The 24,331-nt window shown below is 35.0% G+C and overlaps 2 protein-coding genes and 1 pseudogene across 3 annotated transcripts in view; 1 reads left to right on the top strand and 2 right to left on the bottom strand.

The window, feature by feature from the left end:
- Nucleotides 1-4,376, bottom strand: part of LOC308641833 (olfactory receptor 5D13-like) — a gene marked incomplete at both ends in the record, with an annotated part of 28,492 nt that extends 24,116 nt beyond the window's left edge. The window contains 2 exons of the mRNA XM_081280419.1: nt 2,435-2,492; nt 4,265-4,376. Of these exons, the coding sequence (XP_081136545.1) occupies nt 2,435-2,492; nt 4,265-4,376 (170 nt within the window). The remainder of the gene's footprint in view (nt 1-2,434; nt 2,493-4,264) is intronic.
- Nucleotides 4,377-6,838: 2,462 nt separating this feature from the next.
- LOC308639179 (olfactory receptor 4P4-like) lies at nt 6,839-7,768 on the top strand (the record flags this gene model as incomplete). The annotated part of the gene is made up of 1 exon (XM_081277286.1): nt 6,839-7,768. One exon carries the CDS (start codon nt 6,839-6,841, stop codon nt 7,766-7,768), a length of 930 nt encoding a protein of 309 aa, XP_081133412.1.
- Nucleotides 7,769-14,600: 6,832 nt separating this feature from the next.
- LOC308639346 (olfactory receptor 4C11-like) lies at nt 14,601-15,520 on the bottom strand (annotated as a pseudogene). The gene has a single exon. The product of its transcript is annotated as an olfactory receptor 4C11-like (transcript).
- Nucleotides 15,521-24,331: the final 8,811 nt, after the last annotated feature.

Here is a 24,331-nt window from a genome sequence, read left to right as displayed (position 1 = left end):
AACTCAACACAAAGGACCAACAATCTCATTTAAATATAATTAAAAGACCTGAAGACTTTTCTTCAAAAATGATATAGAAATTGTCAATAGCACATGAAAAGATTCTTAGTGTCATCAGTTATTAAGGAAATGAAAACCAAAACCACAATAAAATAACATTATATGATTACTTAAATGATCATTAAAAACTTTAAATATAGACACACATCAAAAATAATTTTGGTGAGGATATAAATATTTGAACATTCCTGGTGATACAGCACCACACAAAACAATTTAGCAGATTTTTAAAAAATTAGACATACAGTTTTTATATGTTCATAGTTATAAACTTCAAATAGTTAAAATCAGAAATTCAAATAGATACTGGCATACCAATATTCATTGTGGTATTAATCAAAAGGTGAAATCAACCACAGTGTCTATCAACAGAGAATGGATAATATGGTATAGATATACAATGGAATATTATTAAACCAAAACAAGGAATGAAGTTTTGATAACAACTTCAACATAGAAAACATCAAATGTGCTAAAAACATATTGGAGAAAAGATAGCTTCTTCAACAAACGATGCTTGTAAAACTGGGAGGCCATATGTAGTAGAATAAAATTTAACCCCTATCTTTCACCCTGAACAAAACTCAAATCAAAGTGGATCCAGAATATAGGAATTAGACCAGACCCCCTGAATCTGCTAGAAGGAAATGTAGGCCCAAAACTCCAACCTATTGGCTCAGGAACTGACTCCTTAACAAAACTCCTAAGTAAAAACCAAAAATCAATAAAAGGGATGGTATCAAATTAAATGCTTCTTCACAGCCACAGGCACAATCAAGAGCGTGCAGAGTGATTCTGCAGATTGGGACAAAATCTTTGCCATCTGCTCCTCAGATAGGGTGTTAAAAACTGGGGTATGCAAAGAACTCAAAAGACTTGACAGGAAAAAAAAATAATAACCCAATCAGTAAATGGGCAAAAGAACTAAATGTGCACTTCTCACAGAAGAAATAGAAAAGGTTAATTAATGTATGAAATAATTTTCAAAATTTCTAGCAATCAGATAAATGCAAATCAAAACTACACTGAGATTTAATCTCACTCCAACCGGAATGGCAATTATCAAGACTACAAGCAATAGATAATGTTGGTGAAGATATGAGGAAAAAAGTACACTCATACATTGCTGGAGGGACTGCAAATTTGTGCAAACACTCTTGAAAGCAGTATGGAGTTTCTTTAGAAAATTTGGCCTGGAACTACTATTTTATCCAGTTATCCCACTTCTTTGTCTAAATCCAAAGAACTTAAAATCAGCATACTACAATGTTTATAGCAGCATAATTCACAATAGCCAAGCTATGAAACTAATGTAGATGTCCTTCAGCAGATGAATAGATAAAGAAAATGTGACATATGTACACAATGAAGTATTACTCAACCATAAAGAAGAATGAAATTATGACATTGACCTGTAAGTGAATGGAACCGGAAACTTTCATTTTAAGTGAAATAAGCCAGTTCCCAAAACCAAAGGCTAAGTGTTCTCTCTGATATGTGGGGGAGTGGGGGAAAGGGAATGGAATGGGAATTGGAAAGACAGTACAATGAATTAGACATAACTTTCCTATATACATATAGAATATACTGCAGTGAATCTCAATATGGTGTACATCCATCAGAAATTAATTTAAAAAATAACATGGGTAAATGGCAGAGTAATCAGTAGAGAGAAGGGAGGAGGGTATGGGGAGAGGAATGGAAGGAGAGATACTGGGATTGAATTACAACAAGATATATTTCATGCTTTAATAATGATGTCTAAATGAATTATACTGTCATGTGTAAATAAAAAGAACCAATAAATTTTTTAAAAAGCTTTACCAATTATAGTTACTGCTATACAAAGAAGTAAATATTTTATGATTTCTCTTATATGAAAAATAAAAAATAAGCAAATTCATAGAGATAGGGAGCAGATCAGAGGTTACTAGCAGTAGAAAAAATGGGGAAAACTATTAAATAGTTACAGTGCTTCCATTTAGAGTGAGAAAAACGTTTTTCAACTACACAATGGCTATGATTGCTTAATTGTGTAAATGCAATTTATGCCAGTAAATATGTACACTATAAAACTGAAAGTGAAGAGGGAACAACTTCAAAGTATGTAACATATGGGATTAGGAGAAAATGCTTTTAGACTCCATCCTGAGAAACACAGCATGAGAAAAAATAGAAATAATACCAAACAAACTTGGCCCGCCACAGAAAGAATAAAATCCTGGCATTTGTGACAGTTTGGATAGAACTAGAGACCATGCATTAAGTGAAATAAGCCAAGCAGAGAATGGCAAGTACCACATGATCTCAAACGTATGTAGAGTCTAAAAAAAAAAGTTGTTTTAGTTTATGTTGAGAGAAGAATGGTATTTACTTGAGCGTGGAGGGAAGGATCGGGAGAGGTGGATCAGTTTGGAGCAAGAAGTTCTGGCCTGCAGTTGCACAGGAGATGATTATAAACACTGATAATGCACAATCTATTTCATATTTTATATAGAAGAAATATTTGAATGTTTTCACTGTAAAACATACACGCTGGAGGAGACAGACATGTTTAATCTGATATAAACATTACACAATGTATACATGTGTTGAAATATCACACTAAACCATAAATATATAATTTTTTATGTGACAGATAAGAAATAGACTTCATTGAAATTTAAAAAAAAAACAGCAAAAAAAAAAAAAAAGACTTTGTCTATGTTTCATTACAAGGATGAGGTTTATAGCTGAGTCCTTACATGAAATGTTAGCAGAAAAATGAACAGGCAATAACATCCAGAAAAGGAGAACAGTAGATTGCAATAACTTTTTAAAAGTTGTATTAAATAATAAGAGATGCAAGCCAAGTATTAGGCATCCTTCACAAAAGATAAATTGAGACAGTGCTATTATTTTCTCTCCATTTTTTAACAACTCAGTGCAGCCCATTCTATTTTTCTTCTCTGCAAAGGGGTGAGCATTAGGTCCTTGCTCTTCAGGTAATGAGCTTTCTCCTTAGCTACTTCAATAGCAAATGGAAGCTGATCTGATCTAAGTTTCTTGATATTCATCAAGGGGGATGTGATCTTGATTGATAGCAGTATTTTGAGACCTTAAACAAAGTAGTGTTTTTTTTTTTGTTTGTTTTGTTTTGTTTTTTTTTAAGAAATGGTCCCTTTCACCTTGGTCTAATTATCCCAGTGAGGATTTTCAGATTCACAGAGAGTGCAATAAATTTTTACAGGTTAAATATCTCCCAGGTGAAGCTGTTGGAACTCAAACAGGAGTCATACACTGTTGTTTTCATTTTCCCCAGAGACTATGACAAATGAACTATTTGAAGAGGTTGAAGAGGGGTAAAAAATAGCTGCATATGGGAATGATGAAGACACCACTTCTTCCCTTGTTGAATGTTAAGATAAAACTGGAGCAGGACTCAAAACTGCTTTAGAAACAAACTGAACCACTTTTCCTTAGAAAACAGGTGAGTTCTGCCTTCAGGATTCCTAAGAATTACTTGAATAGTGAGGTTTATTAATATTTGTTCCTTGAATTTATTACTTGTTTCTGAAACTGTTATAATTGTGGAACATTACACATATCTGAGATTTGAAAAAAAAATACTTGGTGACATAGGGTACATTTTACTTAAGTAATCCACACTTGATCATTTTCTGTAGACAAGTAAGAATTAAAGTTTTAGAATTAAATATTAAAGTAAAAATTTAATGATACTTCTGATGAATATTTTTTGAAAAACTTTAGGTACGATTTATGTGCAAGGAATTTTTGATATTTGGCCTCTTTGCTGTATCATTAGGATTAGAAGACTTCATCATCATTAATAGAGAAGGAAACAACCTGAGCCTGTAGCTGTAAATTTATTCTGATGTGTTTGGAATGAAGGTAACAACTGTCATGCCAGCTCCTGGACCCCTCCTTACACATGGTCAGGCCCGAGGATATTCTTAAAGATCTACTTTAAAAAAAAATCAGTCCTAATGCATTTTTTTCTTAGCAAATTACTGTTACACATAATGGTGGGGCTCATTTTGATATAGTCACTCATGCATGGAATATAGTTTTTTACATTTCAGTCCCCAGTACCTCCTCCCTGCCCCCCTTCTCCCTTCCAAATCCTCTCCTCCTCTTTCCTTCATCTCTTTATCATTTTTATAAATGGTTACTTCACAGGACTACATAAAGATGGGATTCTCACCTGCACAGAGCATAGTTTGGTCCACCTCATTCCAGTGCTCCTCCTCTTCACTGTCCCTCTCCCGCCCCATCAACCCTGCTTTCCATTCCTTGGATCCCCCTTCCACTTCCATGTTGTCTCTCACCTTTTCTCCCCCTTACTTGGCTCTCACTTCTGCATCTGAGAGAAAACTGTCAACCCTGAAATCTCTGAGTCTGAGTTACATCATTAGCATGATGCTCCCCAGTTTCACCTACTTAGTGGCAATGCCATAATTTTATTCTTATTTATAACTGAGTAAAACTCCTTGGTGTAGCTATGTAAACTATTCTTTATTAAAGATCTACTTTAACACTTAACATTTATTTATTGTTTATTTGAAGTACACAAAAGGGATAGAGCATATATAAAATCACTGAGTTAGGAAGTAATACAGTCAGACGAGATTAAGATTGTATGATTACCCAAAATAGTCCACTATTTTAAAGGATATCTCATTATAATATGACATTATGTGTTTTAAAAATATCAAAATGTAAAATTATTCTCATAGAATATAAAAGTCTCTTAGCTTTCTAGAGAATAACTGAAAATAGAGAATATAATACTTCAAGTAATCCCTGAGCACAGATTAAAGTTTTGGACTCATTCAACATGTGGAGTTTGTGTATGATTGATAAGTAAATTAAATGATAGCTACTTTTAATATCCTCTGCTTTCTAAATGAGATTGAATATATTTATGTGATTATCACTTGTAAATAATTTTGTGTTTTGTCTGAAATATCAGAAACATAATCTGTATCGTGAAAACGTTCTTAGTTATTTTGTGGGGTAACTTTTAACTTTTCTATTTATTTTAAATAGAAAATATTTAAATGGAAAATAAATAGAAAAGTTAAAAGTTACCCCACAAAATAACAAGAGTATAATGGCATTCCTCTTGTGTTTTAAAGCACACTTTTGTCTGTTACTTAATAAAAAATCTCAGAGAAGTACAGCAATTAGGTCAGGAAGAACATTAGCCTACACGTCAGGGCAAAGATCTGAGAAAAAGTGAATTGGTAAAATTCATTCATCAAATCACATGTGAAAAAAAGACCACACTGAAATGAAAAATGTAACTTAGTCATTTTTACTAAATCAGAAGGTTGTAACTTTGGGGAGAAGTTAGAGCATGACTAAATTATTTTAAATTATTGGCATTCATTGTAAAAGCATAAAGGCAATAGTTAATTGATTGAAATGTCTTATTTGAACACTATAAGCACTCCCTCTTGACTATGCTGGATAATACATGCCAAAAGGTAGTTTTGTCACAATTAACATTGACTTTCATACACTGGAGGAATTATTTTTCTCTCTTTTTGTACACAAATTTGAATGATAACTTTACTGAAAGAGAAACGAATTATAGTACTGAAAGTAAAATTTAATATATATTAGTGATCATAATTTCAGTGTTTTATGTAGCTGAAATAGAGTATTGCTGGTGTGATGGAGTGAATGATCAAAGATTGTTTCTCAATTGCTCTTCCTCAGCCCATTGGTCACATCTGAAATTCTACCAAGAGTAGCTACGGATTTGTCCTAAGGTATTTTGTAACCATAGAGAAATTAGTAAACTTGGTACTGCAATACTTAGTAACAGTGACAAGGAGGAGGTAAAAATAACGGAAAGAACATGAGAAAAGCCAGCCCAAGAGACCAAAACTAGTCATGTAGGGAGTGAACTGAGCATCCATGATCAGGATGGCTGATTATAAAAAGCTGAAAAATTTATAGACATCCAGAAAAGAAGTAAATTTGTTTAAGGGTGGGGTGTGAGACGTCAGGTAAGACTCTAGAATCCAAACTAAACCTGCTACTATTGTTCTCAAATACCTTGCTGAATGCCAAATATACAATTGTTTTGAAAATGAAGATAATTTTCCTTTCTAATTGTGGCTTTAGTTGGATGTAAAGCATAGTTCTTTACTGATACATTAAGTGTATATGTAAGTTAAACACATTTGTAAATTAAGCAAAAGAGAAGCCATGCACACATTCCTCATAATATCAAATATCCCAAATCGTTGACTTTTTATGTGTAATACTTTCTCATAGGTTATACAGCAGGGAGTTTCTCACTTAAAACATTATGTATATATTAGACTTCATATATTTGTTTTTCTATAGTATTTTAACTCAATGTTTTATTTTGTAGATGGTTTCTCAATAGCAAACACAAAAGTGAATCTCTGATGTGATTATTTTCCCACTAAAAGTGTCAATTCAACAGTCCTATTGGACTATAATATCATTAGGTTTCATAATACATGCTCTTATAAGTATCATTATCCATTATTCTAAAATGCTAGTATTTATCCCAGCTACCTAATATATTTAGTAACAATATTTTCAATAAACTGACAAAGAAACAATACAGGAAAGTCTTCATAAATAAAAATAAAATTTCCATTTTCTTCAAACTTTAAATCATTTCCAGCATACTCTACTACAAATCAGAGGATGATATGATATATCAACATATTTCAATGCATTCAACAAGTCATCATTCATCTATTTACAGGTGACTACAACCTGCATCTTGATCATGGAATATAGAAATAATGTCACAGAATTTATTCTTTTAGGATTTTCTCAGAAAAAAGAATTAGAGATTCTCTGCTTTTTACTGTTTTTACTTTGTTACATTGCAATTTTGACTGGAAACCTGCTAATCATGATCTCCATCACCTGGAGTCCACTTATCAACCAGCCCATGTATTTCTTCCTGAGCTACCTGTCACTCTCAGATCTTTGCTACACCTCCACTGTTACCCCCAAGCTAATCGTGGACTCACTATCCACCAAGAAGTCCATTTCCTACACTGGCTGCATGACACAACTCTTTACCATGCACTTCTTTGGGGGCATCGAGATCTTCATTCTCACAGGGATGGCCTACGACCGCTATGTGGCCATCTGCAAGCCCCTGCACTACACTGTCATCATGAGCAGACAGAAGTGTGATATCATTATTGCTGCCTCCTGTGCTGGGGGATTCCTCCACTCCTTTGGTCAGTTTCTCCTGGCCATCTTCTTACCCTACTGTGGTCCCAATGAAATAGATCACTACTTCTGTGATGTGTATCCTTTGCTGAAACTGGCTTGCACTGACACAAGCAAAATTGGTTTCTTGGTCATCGCCAATTCTGGACTGATGGGCACTGTGATTTTTGTGGTCCTGCTGATATCTTATGCTGTGATCTTATGTACTGTCAGGTCTTACTCTGCAGAGAATCGCCGCAAAGCCCTCTCTACTTGCAGTTCACATATCACTGTGGTCATCCTGTTTTTTGCCCCTTTACTGTTTATTTATATTCGACCAGCAACTACTTTACCAGAAGACAAAGTATTTGCCCTCTTTTATACTATCATTGCCCCCATGCTCAATCCTCTGATATACACACTAAGAAACATGGAGATGAAGAATGCCATAAAAAAATTATGGGGCCATATCATGGGAAGCAAAGAAAATTGACTTAAAGGCTTCCCTGCATTTCACCACACAGCTTCTTGAAAATGTTATCGCTACCTTGAAACCTTCAAAATGCATAAGGCTTGCCTAACCATCTTCTTCCTAACAAGCATATATGTAGGATAATATTGGAGAAGTTATTTATTGTTTTCTGGATGTACGCAGGACTTGTCTCTGCTGTAACTTTTTTCGAGGTTTTCAGTACATATTGCCTCTATTCTATTTGATCTGTTGTCTCTGTGATTAATTTTCATATTTGGCAATAGACAAGACAGTGTGCAACCCAAATTAATACTAAGAGTCCTTACAACCAGTATTGTGGATGACTGTATTCAATGAAGCCAGTTCTAGCCTCCAAAAGTAATTTAAAAGGAACCAGAATTTGTACTTATACTCTCTTATACTCTAAGAATATTCTCAAAGATGTTGGATGCAATATTTCCCCACTCATGCTTTACTCTGATAATAACCAGCAGCATTCTTGAGATTCTTATGTTCCCAAGACCAAAGCTTTTTTCAAAGCCCCCAAGAAAACTTCTTGTTTTGCACTAAGTCACTTCCTCTCCTAACTCTTTCACATATAAGTCAATTGCACCTTTCTGTTAATTGTAGCAGGATGCAGTGTTTTGGTTGAGGGCACAGATTCTGGTTACAGATTTGATTTCTAACCATCCAGATGGTGGACAACATGATCTTATAAAAAATAGAGGTATAATCATGGCACACCTTGCTTGATACACATATGTTATTTTATTGCCTCATGCTGTGCTTTGATCAGAAAAGATACCATTAAATGATGACTTTCCTGAGCAGAAACTAGAGCCCCTGCATTATAAAAAAATAAAATAAAAATAAAAATAAAAATAAAGCAAGGAGCACTCACATGTTTTTACTAGATTTCTGCTGAGAGCCATTGCCAAGTAGGAATGACGCAATGTAAGCGTCCGGCGAAGCGTCGGAGAAGGAGAGACCACAGGAGACTAGCTCCATGCAATGGCAAGGGGGATTTATTAGGGATCCGTTCCAGAGCGCTGGGGCTCCGTGCTCACTCAAGAAGGGAGAGCAGCCCAGAGCCCAGAGCAGAGGTCAAGCAGAGCTTAAGTACACTTTTTGGAGAGGGCGGGGGGCTTTGCATACATCAGAACAAATCATCATGAGGCACGGAAAAATTGAACAACAACTCTGATACATGATTAGTCCATTCATTGGCGGGAACAGGCTGGGCAGGGGTGATTGGTCACTTCTAAACTGGGTACACATTCAAACTGATTGGTTCGGGCCCTGTGACAAACTGCACAGGGCCCTAGGCTGAATGGCCAGTAGGGCGTTGTCTTAACTATCTCAGGAATCTGGGTGTAACAGAGGAACTTAATAATACCTAATCTTTTACATTTTAATTCAAGCTTTCCAGCTTAGAAATTTTACCCTTTCAGCATCAAAATTTTCTTGCCAGTGTACCCCATGTTGCTTAGAGGAAGGACTCCTTGAAATGGACTTGCCTTTGACATTTGCTGTGACTTTGCATGTATGTTTGAGAAAGGTGACCCTGCTCAAGGACCAGGGTGGATCTGGGTTTAGGGAGGATCCTACTGGATTAAGGCGGATCAGGTTTTAGGGAGTATCCCATCCTTGGGTTTAGGGCAGTTCCAGATTTAAGGTGTACCCTGCTGGGGAATAGGGCATATCCTGCTGCCTCAGGCACGCCCGATCCTTGAGTTCCCATTGAGTTCTCCTGGGATTCAGAAAGTATTTGGGATTCAAAACCTGGTGGAGTACATGAATTTGGCGGCAGAACTTGGATTTTCCCAGAACTTGTTTGTAGAGGGCCGGTGTGAGTTTGGGAATAAAGAATTGCTGTTTGAACCTACAAAGCTGGAAGTGGCTCCTGATTCTGTGTCCAGCCAGACTGTGGCAGATTTCTGTTAGAGATGGAATGAGCATTTTTCTCTTGGAGTGGCAAGCAGAAAATATCATCTGAACTGGATAGGTGCTGTGTTCTGTTTTGATTTTTTGCACAGTAAAAGTAAAATATTTTGCTCAGGACAATTGAATGTCACACTGGAAGAAATTCATGCAATATAAGACATGCCTCAGAGAAAAATTGGTTAGGATTGTGGAGGAACTCAAAGTTCTTACAAAACTCGTGATATTTAATGATGGCAAATAATTTATTTTCAGGCAAATACAGAATGAACACTAAATAAAATGGGAATGTTGGGAGTTGCTAAAATGCATGGAGCATATAAAAGCAAAATAGCATAATATCCTGAGACTCCTAAGTGGTCCCTAAGCAGCACATAAGCAAAGGGCAGCATCACAGCCCAGATGGGGAAGACTTCATTCTAGTGGAGAAGAAGCATTTTGCCTCTTTAAAAAGTTGTACCTATATTATTAAAAATAAAATTTCAAAAGTAAAACAAATATTTCTATCTTTTTATTATTATTAGAATAAACATATTAAAGAAGGATTGTTAAAACATATGGAGCAAAAGTGGGAAGACAATAACAGCAATTTCTATCTTTAAGCAGTGTATTGGTACCCTGGAGCTCATCCCTTTCACCTCACAAGGGCATCTCCTCATCAGTTTCCCTGTCTTTGCTGGATCATTGATATATGCCTAAAAGCTGCAGGAATAATGAGCTGAGTCTTTGCAGTTTGGGAAATGTCTTGAGTAGTTCTTCCACTGAGGTTAGTCATACCCCACTGCCCTTGTGGAAAGGAAGTTATAATTCTGCAGACAGACATTAATTTAGAGAAAATAATAGCAGTGGCAATAAAATATGTCCATAGAAATGCAGATTATTTCTTGGGGTGGGGGGGTGGGGAGGAGAGGATGTCTATTGATTGTTCCCCTCTTTGTGTTTACCAATTATGTCCATTTTTTAGCCATTCTCAATTTCATTTTAGTAATTTCTTATCAGACTAAAAATCTGTCGTACTTTGTGTTCTCTTTGAACTAACCATAGTATCTTGATTTCTACCTTAAATTTTGATTTAAATAAAATCTTCCATATATTTTATTTGTATCAGAATCATAACTTTGTCCTCTTTTTAGATTTACTCTCTGAATAAACTCTCTGAAACAAAACATCTTTTGTTCTTATGTCCCCTCCACTCCTTCCTCACTTCTGATTTCTCCTCTTCTGTACTCACTGCATCTGATTTTTGTCATCCTGATTGTATTTTAAGGGGAAATCTTTCCCTCCACCATTACCTGTCCTAGGTGACTGAAGCTGCTCTTATGAAGGTAGTCAGCATCTTCCATCTTGATGAATTCAGGCTTTCACAAAAATTATCCCTCCTTTTTCCCTAAAGACATTTACATTTTCACTTGGCTTTGGGGTCACATCATACTCTCCTAATTTTCATGCTAATTATCCAAAAACCTTCTCTCAATTTCTTTTCTGGGTTGTTGATCACTTCATCATATTATCTATAATGGAATGTTGCAGAGCACTGTTTTCTTTAAATTTTGGTTATTGATCACATGCACTCCCATGGTTTAAAGTGTTCCCAATGTAAGACAACTCCAGAATTTCTCCAACTCAACGACATGCGATGTGGCAGGTTCTTTGTAATTGTCAGGGATTAAACTTTTCAAGTTCAAATATACATTTATGATAATCCAACTGTGTGACTTTAGACAAAATCCATATAATGTTCCATGTATATGTGTGTGTATGTGTATGTGTGTGTGTTATTATACATATAATCATATACAATTGATATAAGTATAATCATATATGTTGTTATAATAATTGCTGTCCTCATTAGGATTTCAGAGAACTCTTGTGTGTTGTCCAGAAAAGTTAATCAGTTTGGCCAATAGAAATTATATCTAGGCCTCTGACTTTGACATTAATATTTTCAAAACTTTTGCCACATTACCTGTCCACTTTTGACACAACGTTTGAATTAAGAGTTAAAGAAGGGTAGAGGCATTGATCCACCTGGGAGACTAAAAGAACTGGTTTAAAACATTACTCCTGCCAGGTGCTGTTGTGCACACCTGTAATTCCAGCTACCTGATAGGTTGAGGCAGAAGGACAGCAAGGATGACGTCAGCCTCAGCAACTTAACAGGACCCTCAGCAACTTAGCAAGATACTCAGCAACTTGATGAAACCTTGACTCAAAATTAAAAATGAAAAATACTGGGGATGCACCTCAGTGGTAAAGTGCCTCTGGGTTCAATCCAAAAAATACAAATAATTATAAATAATAAAATAAACATAATAGTAAATCAGGATAATAAATATAACTAAGACATGAATAAAAATAAAAACTTATTTCTGACAATTAGGGAAATCTGAAGAAATTTATACATTTTTCTAAACTTCAGGTTTTCATTTATAATTTTTAAAATATGTTTCTAATGAGTTATGCATGACAATAGTATGTATTTTATTTTGATGCATCATACTTAGTTATCCCAGTCCTCAGTTTATACCCAAAGGAAGATTTAGAAGGTCTATAAAGATTATTAATCTCTTTTTGCATGAGTTAACTTTAAAACAACCATTATTGGCAGAAAGACATGGTGAATAGTGGTATGAATTTTCAATTGAATTATAAGACACAGTATTTTTCATTTATTTTTTGTTCTTTCTAGATGTATATGACAATAGAATATATTTTGACATGATATACATACACAGAATAAAGTATAATTTGTTCCCCAATATTGTGGTTGTAGGTGATGTGCAGTTATATTGGTGGCATATTCTTATACAAGGATAGGAAAATTATGTCAGATTAATTTCACTCTTTCCTCTTCCCCCTCTCTTCCTTGTGTTCACCTTTGTCTAATCCAGTAAACTACTATTCTTTCCCCCCTTTGTTGAAGGTTAAAATCCACGTATTAGAGACAATATTCTGCCTTTGGATTTTTGGAACTGGCTTATTCATTTAGCATGATTGACTCCAGATTCATCCATTTACCAGCAAATGCCATAATTTCATTCTTCTTTAAGGCCGAGTAATATTCTGTTGTGTATATACACCACATTATCTTTATTTGTTCATCTGTTGTAGGGCATATCTTGGCTATTGTGAATTGAGCTGCTATAAACAATGAATTGGATACATCACTGTTGTATGCTGATTTAAAGTCTTTTGGTCATAAACTGAGGAGTGTGATAACTGAGACAAAAAAAAAACAGGAAATAATAATGAATTCATTTTGGCTATAGTGGCAGACAAAGCAAAGAAAGTTCATGGTAAGTAGAAAAGTATGATAGGATCAGAACATGTGAAAGGTGTAATTGAAAATTCTGTAACATATAACAATTGTTGAAACACAATGAATTTTAAATAGCTAATATGAAAATAAACAAATCATAAGGCATATAATTTGGTAACAGTTGCTAAAAATGTGAAAATTCCCTGCACTAAAATCAATGAATATTTAAATTTAAGGGTATAATGCAGGGCCTATATCTCTAAGGTACAACTGTTCACCCATCTTCTTCCCCACTTTGAGCATGAAAATTCCAATGGAAATTTTAATTTGTGAAGCTGTGCAGCACAACACAAGACATAAAAAAGGACAAATAAAGCAAAAGGGACATATAATTACAAGGATAATGGAGCTTTGCACAACAGTAGAGGGTTCTCCCTGAGCCCATATTCTAGACACAAGTGCTGTATTTCTGAATGTCCATGGTAATTTCATCAACATCATTCACTTCAAAGAAAATAGGTCATATCACTTTGGGGTTCATGTCAGTTTCTACCTTTCTGCTCTTCAGTCTGAGAAAACATGTTGCATCTCTGTACTTCTGATTTTGTATTTAGCTTTCACAATACCCCCTGTTCTACTTGTATTTACCTTTGATTTAGAGGGTTTTACTACCAATGGTGAACACTAATTTTGTAAAACAAACTTAATATCTCCAGGCTTTATGTAGTGGCTTTAAAAAAATCTAACAAATAATGTTTTGGTTAGTTTAACAAAGGTAAAAGAAATACATAGTTTAGAATAACTATATATAGTTTAGAATATAAAAAGAGCCTCTTACTTGAAAATATAAAACTTTCCAAAGAAAATCCAGTCATAAATGACGTGGGCACTTTTGATACCATGAGCTAATTCCTTGGTCTGTGAGGGTTCAAGAAGACACTTGCTACCTACTGGGAATGCCTTATAGAAGAAAGAAAAGATATCAATGAACTGTCTGAAATTTATTTATGTCTAGTGACAATTTTTAACTGCTCTTATGATCTAAATGTTTTCTCATCAGATAAGAGTGAATATTGATGTGACTTGTAGGTCATGCTCACAAGTACCAGAATGGAACTCTCAGAGAAAGAGTCAGAATAAAGATGTCAGGGACATTAACAGTCAGAGGTCAAATCACAGAAAACTCTAAGGAAAGCAGGCTCATGAATTTAGAATGTATAGAAGTAGCCAGGCCCTAGAACCACAGTGGCTGGAAAGGAAGAGAATCTGCAGGGAGAGAATATTTTCTATAACTACCTGACTTAGTTTCCACAACATCTCTGTATGAAAAACAAACAAACAAAAAAGATACCATGAAATCCATATTGCTTTTCTTTTTAATATTTATTTTTTAGTTCTTGGCAGACACAACATCTTTGTTTGTATGTGGTGCTGAGGCTCGAACCGGGCCGCACGCATGCCAGGCGAGCGCGCTACCGCTTGAGCCACATCTCCAGCCCCTCCATATTGCTTTTCATCTAAAACATATTAAGAACCCACAAACTTATATGAAAATACATATGACTCTCACAATCATCAGAAGTAATCATATTTAATATTTGTACAGAATCACTCATATCCTAAACATGTATAAATATGAGATTGGACTTCAACTCATCCCCTGTTTTCTGATGTAGTTTTAACATGCCACAGATTTCTCATGGCGTTTTTCACCTCTGCATTCCTCAGTGTGTAGATGAGTGGGTTGAGGAAGGGTATGCCAATGGTATAAAACTTTGTCACCATCTTGTCCATGGGGAACGTGGTTGGGGGTCATGTATATATGAATATACAGGGAACAAAGAACAAGACAACCTCAATTATGTGAGATGTGCAAGTTGACAGTGCTTTTTTCCTCCCTTCTGCACTGTGGTTTCTCCACGAACGAAGGATGACAATGTATGAGATCATTAAAATTGTTAAACTGACTAAGCAAATTGCCCCATTGTTAGTCACCAACAGCAGATTCGACAAATAAGTGTCCCGTGCAGGCAAGTTTAAACAAGGGCTGCAGATCACAGCAGTAATGGTCAATCAAGTTGGGTCCACAGAAGGGCAATCTCAAGGCCAGGATAATCTGAGCAATAGAATGCATAAAGGACCCTATCCAGGCAAGGACAATCAAGATGAGACAGACCTGCCTCCTCATGATCCTTGGGTTAGATGGCCACATAGCGATCAGCAGCCATGAGGATGATGACTAGGATCTCCATGCAGCCAAATAAGTGTAGTGCGAAGATTTGTGTCATGCACTCATTGTAGGATATGACTTTCTTTGCAGAGAGAGCATCCACAATGAGTCTAGGGGCTGTGGATGTTGAATAGCAGGAATCAGCAAAGGACAGATAAAATAAGAATTAATACATGGGGCTTTCAAGTGTCCTGCTGGATTTAATGGTCACAATAACAAGTGTATTCCCCACTACAGTTCCCATGTAGAAAATTAAAATGATTAAAAACACCATTTTCTGCCTGAGAGGATCCTGTGTCAATCCTAGCAATATGAACTCAGTTATGTTACTATTTTGCCACATGGTTTCAGTTGATGTGAGGACTTCACAAATTGGAAATAATCTGCAAAGGAAAAAAAAACATAAAAAAGTACTAAATTTTGAAGTTAAATATATATTCTCAGTCATGAAACTACAATGGGTGTTTTCCATTAGAACCTCCAATAGGCGCCAATCATTTTTCATTTCAGGTATTTTGCTTTTCTGGATAATATAGAATCTCTAGAAACAATTTCATGCATTTACCAGATTGGATATGACAATGATTAAATGAGACATAGAAAATATAATGAAAAAGCAAATGTTTCATCAAGCAAATTAAACATTATGGGATTTGGCATGGGTAGTAACTTTCCAAACTGAATGTGTTTCATTAGGCTTCAGCAAGGAACTATCAATACTAGGATGATGCATTGCAAATCTAAAGAATGCTTAAGCTTGATTTACCTCAATAGACGTTCACATTATTTGAACCTGGTAGTCCCATTTAAATAATAGTTATAGAATAAGCATGTTGAATATGTTGAACATTCAAATAATGATTGTTTAAACATTTGAAATTGCATCTTTTAAAATTTAAGCATTCACACACACACACACACACACACACACACACACACACACACACACTGAGAGAGGTAGAAACAGAGATAATGAATCTACCTCAGTATGCTTTCACCTTTCCTGCACCTATTAATGCAGTTTAATATATTTATTTAATAAATATTCTGAACATTTAAAAATGACTTTCTAAACATTTGAGATTGCCTTCCTGAAAGAAAAACAAAGGAAAACAATAGAAACACTAAATAAAATTTTATGAATAAATAAGACAGTTGCTCTGGTCTATCAAAAGACTTAGTTTAATCTTGTGTTTAACTAAATCAATCACATTTTATTATACTGCTTAAAACATTCTAGTCTTTCTTATGTCCAAATCCAGCATCTATCATTAAATTATGTACTTTTTATAATATTATGTTTTCCAAACTCAAATTCTTATTCTTTATTTTTCTGAATCCTTGAAAATGTTTCCTTAAAACCCCAGGAGACACATCAAAATAAAGTAAAAAAAGATAAGAACATATATGAATCAGAATATTTTTTCAAATTTCAACTTTATGATAAACATAAGGATTTTTGCAAATGTTAACAATGAATTCTCCAATTCAGAGCTACAACTTTCAATAGAACTACCATTAATATTATCAGGTGTTCCATTTGCTGACTTCAAGGAAGAAAAGAGAAATAAAATGGCAATTCATTTATTTTGACTATACCAAATATGGTACAAATGTGTCCATGAAACTTGTCATGTGTGTTCTACAAAATCAAAAGTTAACTCTGAAGTGCATAAAATATATTTAAATATCTCTTGCCAGAAGAAAGCATACTTGCTCCAAATTTAAATGGATTTCACAGGTCAACTTAAAAAAAAAGGAACAAACACAGATTTGGCAAATTACCAATTTTAATAGACACCCTGTTCCTTATTAGAAAGAATCACAACGAGCTTGGTTTTTATTCACAATTACATTCAAATTAAAATTTCAAATAGATATCTTTTCAGCTCTCAAATGAAAACAGTGATTTTTATTGAATGTCTTTAAATAAATAGTTAATGACAAAGATGTAGAAAACTGCTAATTCTCAATATTCTTGGTAGAGATTTATATGGGCACAATCTCTCAGGGGGTAATTCTCAACCCTCATAAATAACAGTATTAACAACAAATACTAAAAGATATTTCTTATAGAACTATATAGCCACTCATGGTAACAAAGAACTTCCTAATAGCCCTTTCCCTGGAGGTGAAAGATAGGTAGTAATTTAGTGCCCATATCAGCCTCAGTGAGATTGAGTGGATAAGGAATGCAATTTTTATGCAAACATTGAAAAATTACACACACACACAAACACACACACACACACAAACAGGCCTTAAAATACATTCCAAATTAAAATTTAAGAAATCAGAGCAGTGCTGGAGAAGGAGATTGACTTTTTCCACATAAGCAAGCTTTTCTTATGAGAGAATCACTAAAAAAGTTATCCCTATAGTTGGACCACAAAGACAGCATAGGATGAAACTCCAAAGTTTAAGTATCAAAACACATCCACAGTTTCATATATGCATTTAAATGAAGGATTGTAATACAACCACAAAATAAACTTCTGATATGATGATGAAGAAGAAGAAGAAGAAGAAGAAGAAGAAGAAGAAGAAGAAGAAGAGGAGGAGGAGGAGGAGGAGGAGGAGGAGGAGGAGGAGGAGGAGGAGGAGGAGGAGGAGGAGGAGAAGAAGAAATCAGATATGTGTGCTTTGGGTTGTAACACTGTTGTTTACTGCAGGTGATTATATGTTACATAACATATATCTTACTAGAAGGATACCAAAAACAGCAACATGTTCATCATCTCTGAATAGGAAAGGAGATTGTATTCTTGGCATTAGAACTTAGAGGAAGACCTGCTGTTATGAAGTACTCATTATAGTAACATATGAAAATGTGTCATATTTTTTTTATTAGGGCTTTTTTAAAAATAGGGCATACATAGTAGTTGGGTTCATTACAAAATACTCATACATACATGAAAATCAATTTCATTTCATAATCCCCCTTGTTCCCTTCCTCTTTTCTCTCCCTGACTCTCTCCCCTATCCCATTCTCTTTCCTCTACTCTGACACTTTTTGCTCATTTACTAACTTACATTTGATGGGTTCTTTGTGTTATCCCATCCTTTCCTCCCCTTTCCCTTTATTTTACTCTGGCTTCTGCATATGAGAGAAAACATTTGACCTTTGACATTGTGAGTTTGGCTTATTTCACTTAGCATATTCTCCACTTTCATCCGAAAATGTGTTATACTCTTGATCCATTAAAAATAAGGCTTCAAAAACCCTTACCTTAGGAGAAGGTCTCTTCACACTGGTATGTAACTTAGCCTTAACAATTATCTTCTGCTGTAGGAAGGAGGCAGTGTGGTATTCCCCAGGCAGCATTATGATCCAGAGACTTGATTTGTCATGATGAGTCGGTTTCAGGGGTATCATAGAAATCCAGTGCTCTTTTTTTTTTTTTTTTTTAGGGAGGGGAAGGGAGTGTACATGGGGGTAGAAAGATGGTAGAATGAGACAGACATCATTATCTTTGTTATATGTATGATGACATGTATGGTGTGATTACTTTGTGTACAACCAAAGAAATGAAAAATTGTGCTTCATTTGTGTACAATGTGTCAAAATGCATTCTGCTCTCATGTATAACTAACTAGAACAAACAAATAAATTTAAAAAAATTAAAAAATAAAATAAAATTAATGAGTGAATCACTTTACACACCACCACATTGCCATTATCTATAGATTTGTTTGCTTTCCTGAGATTTTCCACATGCACTCAAACAAAAGTAAATATCAAACAGATAAACTAACACGTGAAAGTGTCATAGATAGAAAAGAGAGATGTACATTAGAATGAAGCAACATAAAGTAGACTTTATCTGTCCATCATATCTATATTTCTTATAGATAAAATGCAATAGTGTTCCATACTCTGCTATGTTCAATGGCCAGGAAGAGAAGGATTGTTTTCATTCTAAGGTATCCATGGCAACATCATCACCACTGGGAACCATGAAGTATTTTCCTGGAACACACTAATAGACACTGTTTTCCTTTGCTTCTCATCTCCCTGTCTACCAATATTCCTTACCCACAGAGCAGTGCCCATGTCCATCAGCAACTGCTGTGCATGCTTCCTGTTTCCATATTCTTTTCTTGTATCATAGGGCTCTCAGAGAAGTCCCTAAAATTTCTATGTTCTATAAATGCCTCATGTGCCCTAGATACTAGCTGTGGCATTGATAAAACTAATTTCTTGCAACTACTAAATATAACTAAATTACTTCCAAGTGCAATTCTTCCTTTCTTTGCTAAATCTTATAAAAGTTAATTATGTTCAGTTGCCCTTTTTTCTTCCCAAGGCAATTTGGAAGTCATTTATTCAAAGGAGAATAAAAAAAAATACTTCTCTAATTCTGTCTGAACCAAGATCACTTTGAACATGGGATTTGAAGCTTTGGTTTTCATCTACATTTTAGAAGACAAGCTAAGTTAGGCCCAGATTCACCCATTTCCTTAAATTTATGATCACACAGGATTCTGGCTATGAAGGCTTCTCCTTTGCCATCCTGGGAGGAGTATTTATACACAAATGATGCTAAACACAGGAAACTGGGGAAGGGCTGTCCTCTAAATTGTCCTATCCCTCCCAATTAAGAAACACGAACAAAATATGATAATTAATTAACCTACAATTTGACTTAGATTTCTTGTAAAAGAGGTGCAAATGTTCTAAAGAGTTTTAGAACATGAAACAATAATTGTCTAGGGCCCTGGTATTATTTTTAGTACCATTCTCCAATAGAAATCTCAGGGTTTCTTGATGAAATGGCTGATTGTATATCTGGAGCACAAATAATATGGGCACTTGAATTTTATGCAGTGGCAGAAAGTAGGGAATTCTAGAATGCACATATATTAATGAGCATATGTGTCAAGGAAATTGGAGTCAGCTGATAGAACCCACCACTGTCAAAGCTAGAAATAAGTAACACAATATTGAAATATAGCCTAAAGTATAAAATAAATATACATGAGTGTCCAAGTAAATATTGAATAAATAACAAAATCAGGAAGTATAAAACACCTCCCATGAAAAATTCAAAATGACTTTTTTATAAATTTTACTGATTAAGGTTCTTCATATAAATGGAATCATACAGCATTAGACTTCTTGTGAATGGCTAATTTTTATTAATGTCCTCAAACTTATCCATGTTTTAGCAAGTACTGGAATATTCTTTTAATACTGGATTTTTCCATAGTATGTATATATCACATTTTTAATCCATTCATTTGTTGTAGATCACTTGAACTGCATATGTGCTTTGGCTATTGCAAATAAGTCTGCTATGTACATGAGTGTACATGAAAATTTTGCCTCAAAAGGGCATGAGTTCAATTAGTTTGAGTTTATACATGAAAATGGAATGGTGGATCACCTAGTAGTACTATTTTTTTAGGAGAAATATCTTTCTCAGGAGTCAATCATCTCATATCCCTATGAACAGGGACAAATGTTCCTATTTTTACACATCTTTCCAATTCTTTTCATTTAATATATATTTAGTTGTAGTTGGACACAATATCTTTATTTATTTATCTCTATGTGTTACTAAGGATCGAACCCAGTACCCCACATCTGTTAGGCAAGTGCTCTACCACTGAGCCACAACTCCAGCCCTCTAATTCTTCTTTTCAACAGTAGCCACCTGAAATGCTATTTCTCTTATGCTTTTGATTTACCTTTCCCTGTGCATAGTGGTGTTGAACATACATTTTTCCCACCCATTCCATGGCTTCTCTTCATTTTATTGATTATACCCTTTGTTATAAAGAAAGCTAATATTTAGATGCAGACCAATTAATCTATTTTTCTTCTGTTACATGTGCATTTGGTGTTAATCTGAGAAATAATATTCTAATCGAATGTCCTGAAGCTTCTTCACTATGTTCTCTTTTGATATTTTTAGGATTTTAACTTGGAAATATTTGATCTATTTTGAGGTGATTTTTGTATGGTATAACATAAGGGTCCAGCTTCAGTGTTTGACATGAGAAAATCTAATGTTTCTAGCATCATATATTGAAGATTCTCCCTTTCCCATTAAATGGTCTTATCCCTTTTATGGAAAATGATTTGGTGATATCTGAGAGGTATTATTTTTGAGCTTGTTATTTTTTTTCCATTGTAAATATGTCTCTTTTGTGCTGTGACACACTGTCGAATATTATAGTCTTTATTCTTCTTATTAACACAAATTATAAAAATTAGTGGGATCCACTATGGTATTTGTACACATGCAACATCATGCATTGACAAAAATTACACACCCTCCATCCACCCTCATCCCCATGTGTCTCCTCCACTGACATCCATCTCATTCTTAAGGAAACATTTTTCATTTTAAGAATTTTTTTTTCTGAACAAAATATACATATTCAGTTTCCACATGTAAGAGAGAACATGTAGTAGTTGTATTTCTATGTCTAGATTATCACTTTTTTTTGCTTTTGTTTTTGGCACTGGGATTCAACTCAGGGGCATTTAACCACTAAAATACACCCAGAGACCTTCTTATTTATTTATTTATTTTTAAAAATTTGAGATAGGGTCTTTCAAGTTACTTAGGGCCAATCATTGTACATTCTGTAAAGAGGAGGGTCATTGAGAAGGAAAATGTGTAAAATGCTTCCAAGCTAACTTACCTGTGTTCAGCAAGACTGTGGTGCATCTGGCAGATGTTAGAATTGATAGAGAAAGATGGAAGGAACCAACCGTTTTCTTACAAGTTTTTAAAGTAACTCCTGAGAAGTTTCAGCTGACCTTGATATTAAAAATGAGAGGGTTTTAGTTTTGGGACAACATGGGGTAACTGAGTTGGTCTTAAAGAGTCCACAGGAAATTATAATCAAACAAAATGCATTAATGTTAGATTTTTAAAAACGTAAAAAAAAAAAAAAAGATTCCTATATCTGTATTTAAAAGGGAAAAGGCAATGATCTTTTTAAATATAACTTCAGATGTTCACTTTTGACAGCCAAAAGTTAAATGGGATTTTATTAATAAATATCTAATACAAACTGTTAAAAAAAGTCTTAAATCCCACTGCTGTGTATAAATAAAATATACCAACAAAAAGTAAAGTAAAAACTATGGGTCGTGGTGGCTCATGCCTGTAATCCCAGCAGTTCCTGAAGGCTGAGGAGGAGGATCCCTAGTTCAAAGCCAGCCTCAGCAAAGTAAGGCACTAAGCAACTCAGTGACACCCTGTCTCTAAATGAAAAATACAAAATAGGGTTAGGAATGTGACTCAGTGGTTGAGTGGCTATGAGTTGCATCACCAGTAACCCCCCTTTCTCGATAAAAATTAAAAATAAATAAATAAAGTAAAAAACTGGAAAAAATTCCCGCTACACACTCACACATACACAAAACAATGTAAAAAATACAAAAAGTGGGAAAAATAATCTGCTAAAATCATAAGTTTATCCCAAAATAATTTGATTCTGACCTAAGAGATCTGTCTTTTAAAAACACAGATATTGAGAAACTATTGAAGCTTACATGCCTACCCTCACTGCACTGTTACCTGTTACTGTTGTGGCTTTATATTTCTTAATTTCCTAGTAAAATATGTATTTTCCAGATTACAACAATTCCATGGTTAAGTCCCATAGTTCTTCTCAAGCTCCAAGTGGCCCCAAAGGCTTAGCCACATTTAAAATATCACAGGGCAGATGGATATTAGACAACTGATCCCATTATCCAGGTTGCTGATAGCCTGGACACCATAGTCAAGGCTTTCACTCAGTGAAATGGTTGACTTCCCAACTGCCATGGTGCTACAAAACAGGGGAGCCTGGACCACTCAGGAGAGGCCTTTATAATTGACTTAGGCAGCGTGGGAGTAATCCTAAAACAGGTGTGGAGAGATCATCCACTGGTAGTGGAAGGGCACTTCTACAGAAAATGAAGAGGCTTTTTTTTTTTTTTTTCACTTGCAAAAATTTTTATTTCTCTCTCTTCAATATTCTCAATTTCCTCATCTATTTGGTTATGGAATCAGAACCCATAATTCTTCTCTTTCTAATATCCTTATATATCAGTTCTGTTGTATATAAGTGTTTTTTTTTTTTAATATTTGGGGAACAATTTATCTCTCTGAATGTCAGTTTATGTTCAATAGATACAGAACTTGAGATGAAGATGTTTACCAGGTGACATACAGAATTCAGGGAAACGAATAAGGTACAGACAAAAAGAAAAATACTTTCAGGTATCTTGAAGAAGGGTGTGAGACAGAGTCATATACATTTGAGGCAGTGCTCAGGGTTGCTACCTCAAGCATATACAACTTCTCAATTTTAGGGATCTGGATCTTCAGAGTGGCTCAGGTCTGGAAGTTGATTGAGGGAACATGACTTTCTCATTTGAGGATTCAGTTTTTATTCCACTCAAACTAGAAATTTTCTGCTTAACTATATCAAGAAAGAAGTCATTAGGATTTCTATAGTATGTCACTACTAGGAAGCCTAAAATCAATCAGCCAAAGCCATAGGTCTTTTCAGGTCAGCTAGTTTCTTCTTTGACTCTGTGGTTCTCTTGTTTCTATCTAGGGGTGTTGAATTCATTGACCCTGCTCAGCTAAGCATTGCAGAGCAAGACACAGAGCAGAAGGTTTATTGGAAAAGTGATATTGACACACTTCTCCAAAAAGAAGTCAGGAATCTGATGAAATAGTTTTTGGTTCCTTCTTTTGATGTTCTCTGGAATATTCTCATTTTCTTATCTCCTCTCCTGTCTATATTCTCCTCACTATTATTCATTGATATCCCCTCTGTCCACACATCTGTTTTAGTTTTTCTACTGGATCCCTGGCTTAGGAGCAGGAATACAGACTTGTATGTCTGATTGGATCCCTGCTGTGTCCAGGAGCACTTCCATCAAGAAGAGCCTCTCCAGGCTTTTTTGTTCTCATCCTGCCCCCTGGCCCCCTTACTGGCCATCTTGCCATCTTTCCCTGGCTGCCTGACCCCTTCTATATCTCCCTCACACTGTGGTAAACACACCACCAAAACCTTGGAGGTTGAGAGATGCCTCTTGACCCCTGCTATCCCTGGATCCAATTATTCACTAATTCTGTGTGTTCACTCTTTAGTCTGGTGAATATTTTCACCCGTTTTCTTGTCATAGGCCGTGGAAACA

Source organism: Spermophilus citellus (genome assembly GCF_964194105.1).
Source record: "Spermophilus citellus genome assembly, chromosome: 2".
Classification (NCBI taxonomy): domain Eukaryota; kingdom Metazoa; phylum Chordata; class Mammalia; order Rodentia; family Sciuridae; genus Spermophilus; species Spermophilus citellus.
Note: the sequence above shows the minus strand (reverse complement) of the source record. Positions and strands in the feature narration are given on the sequence as shown.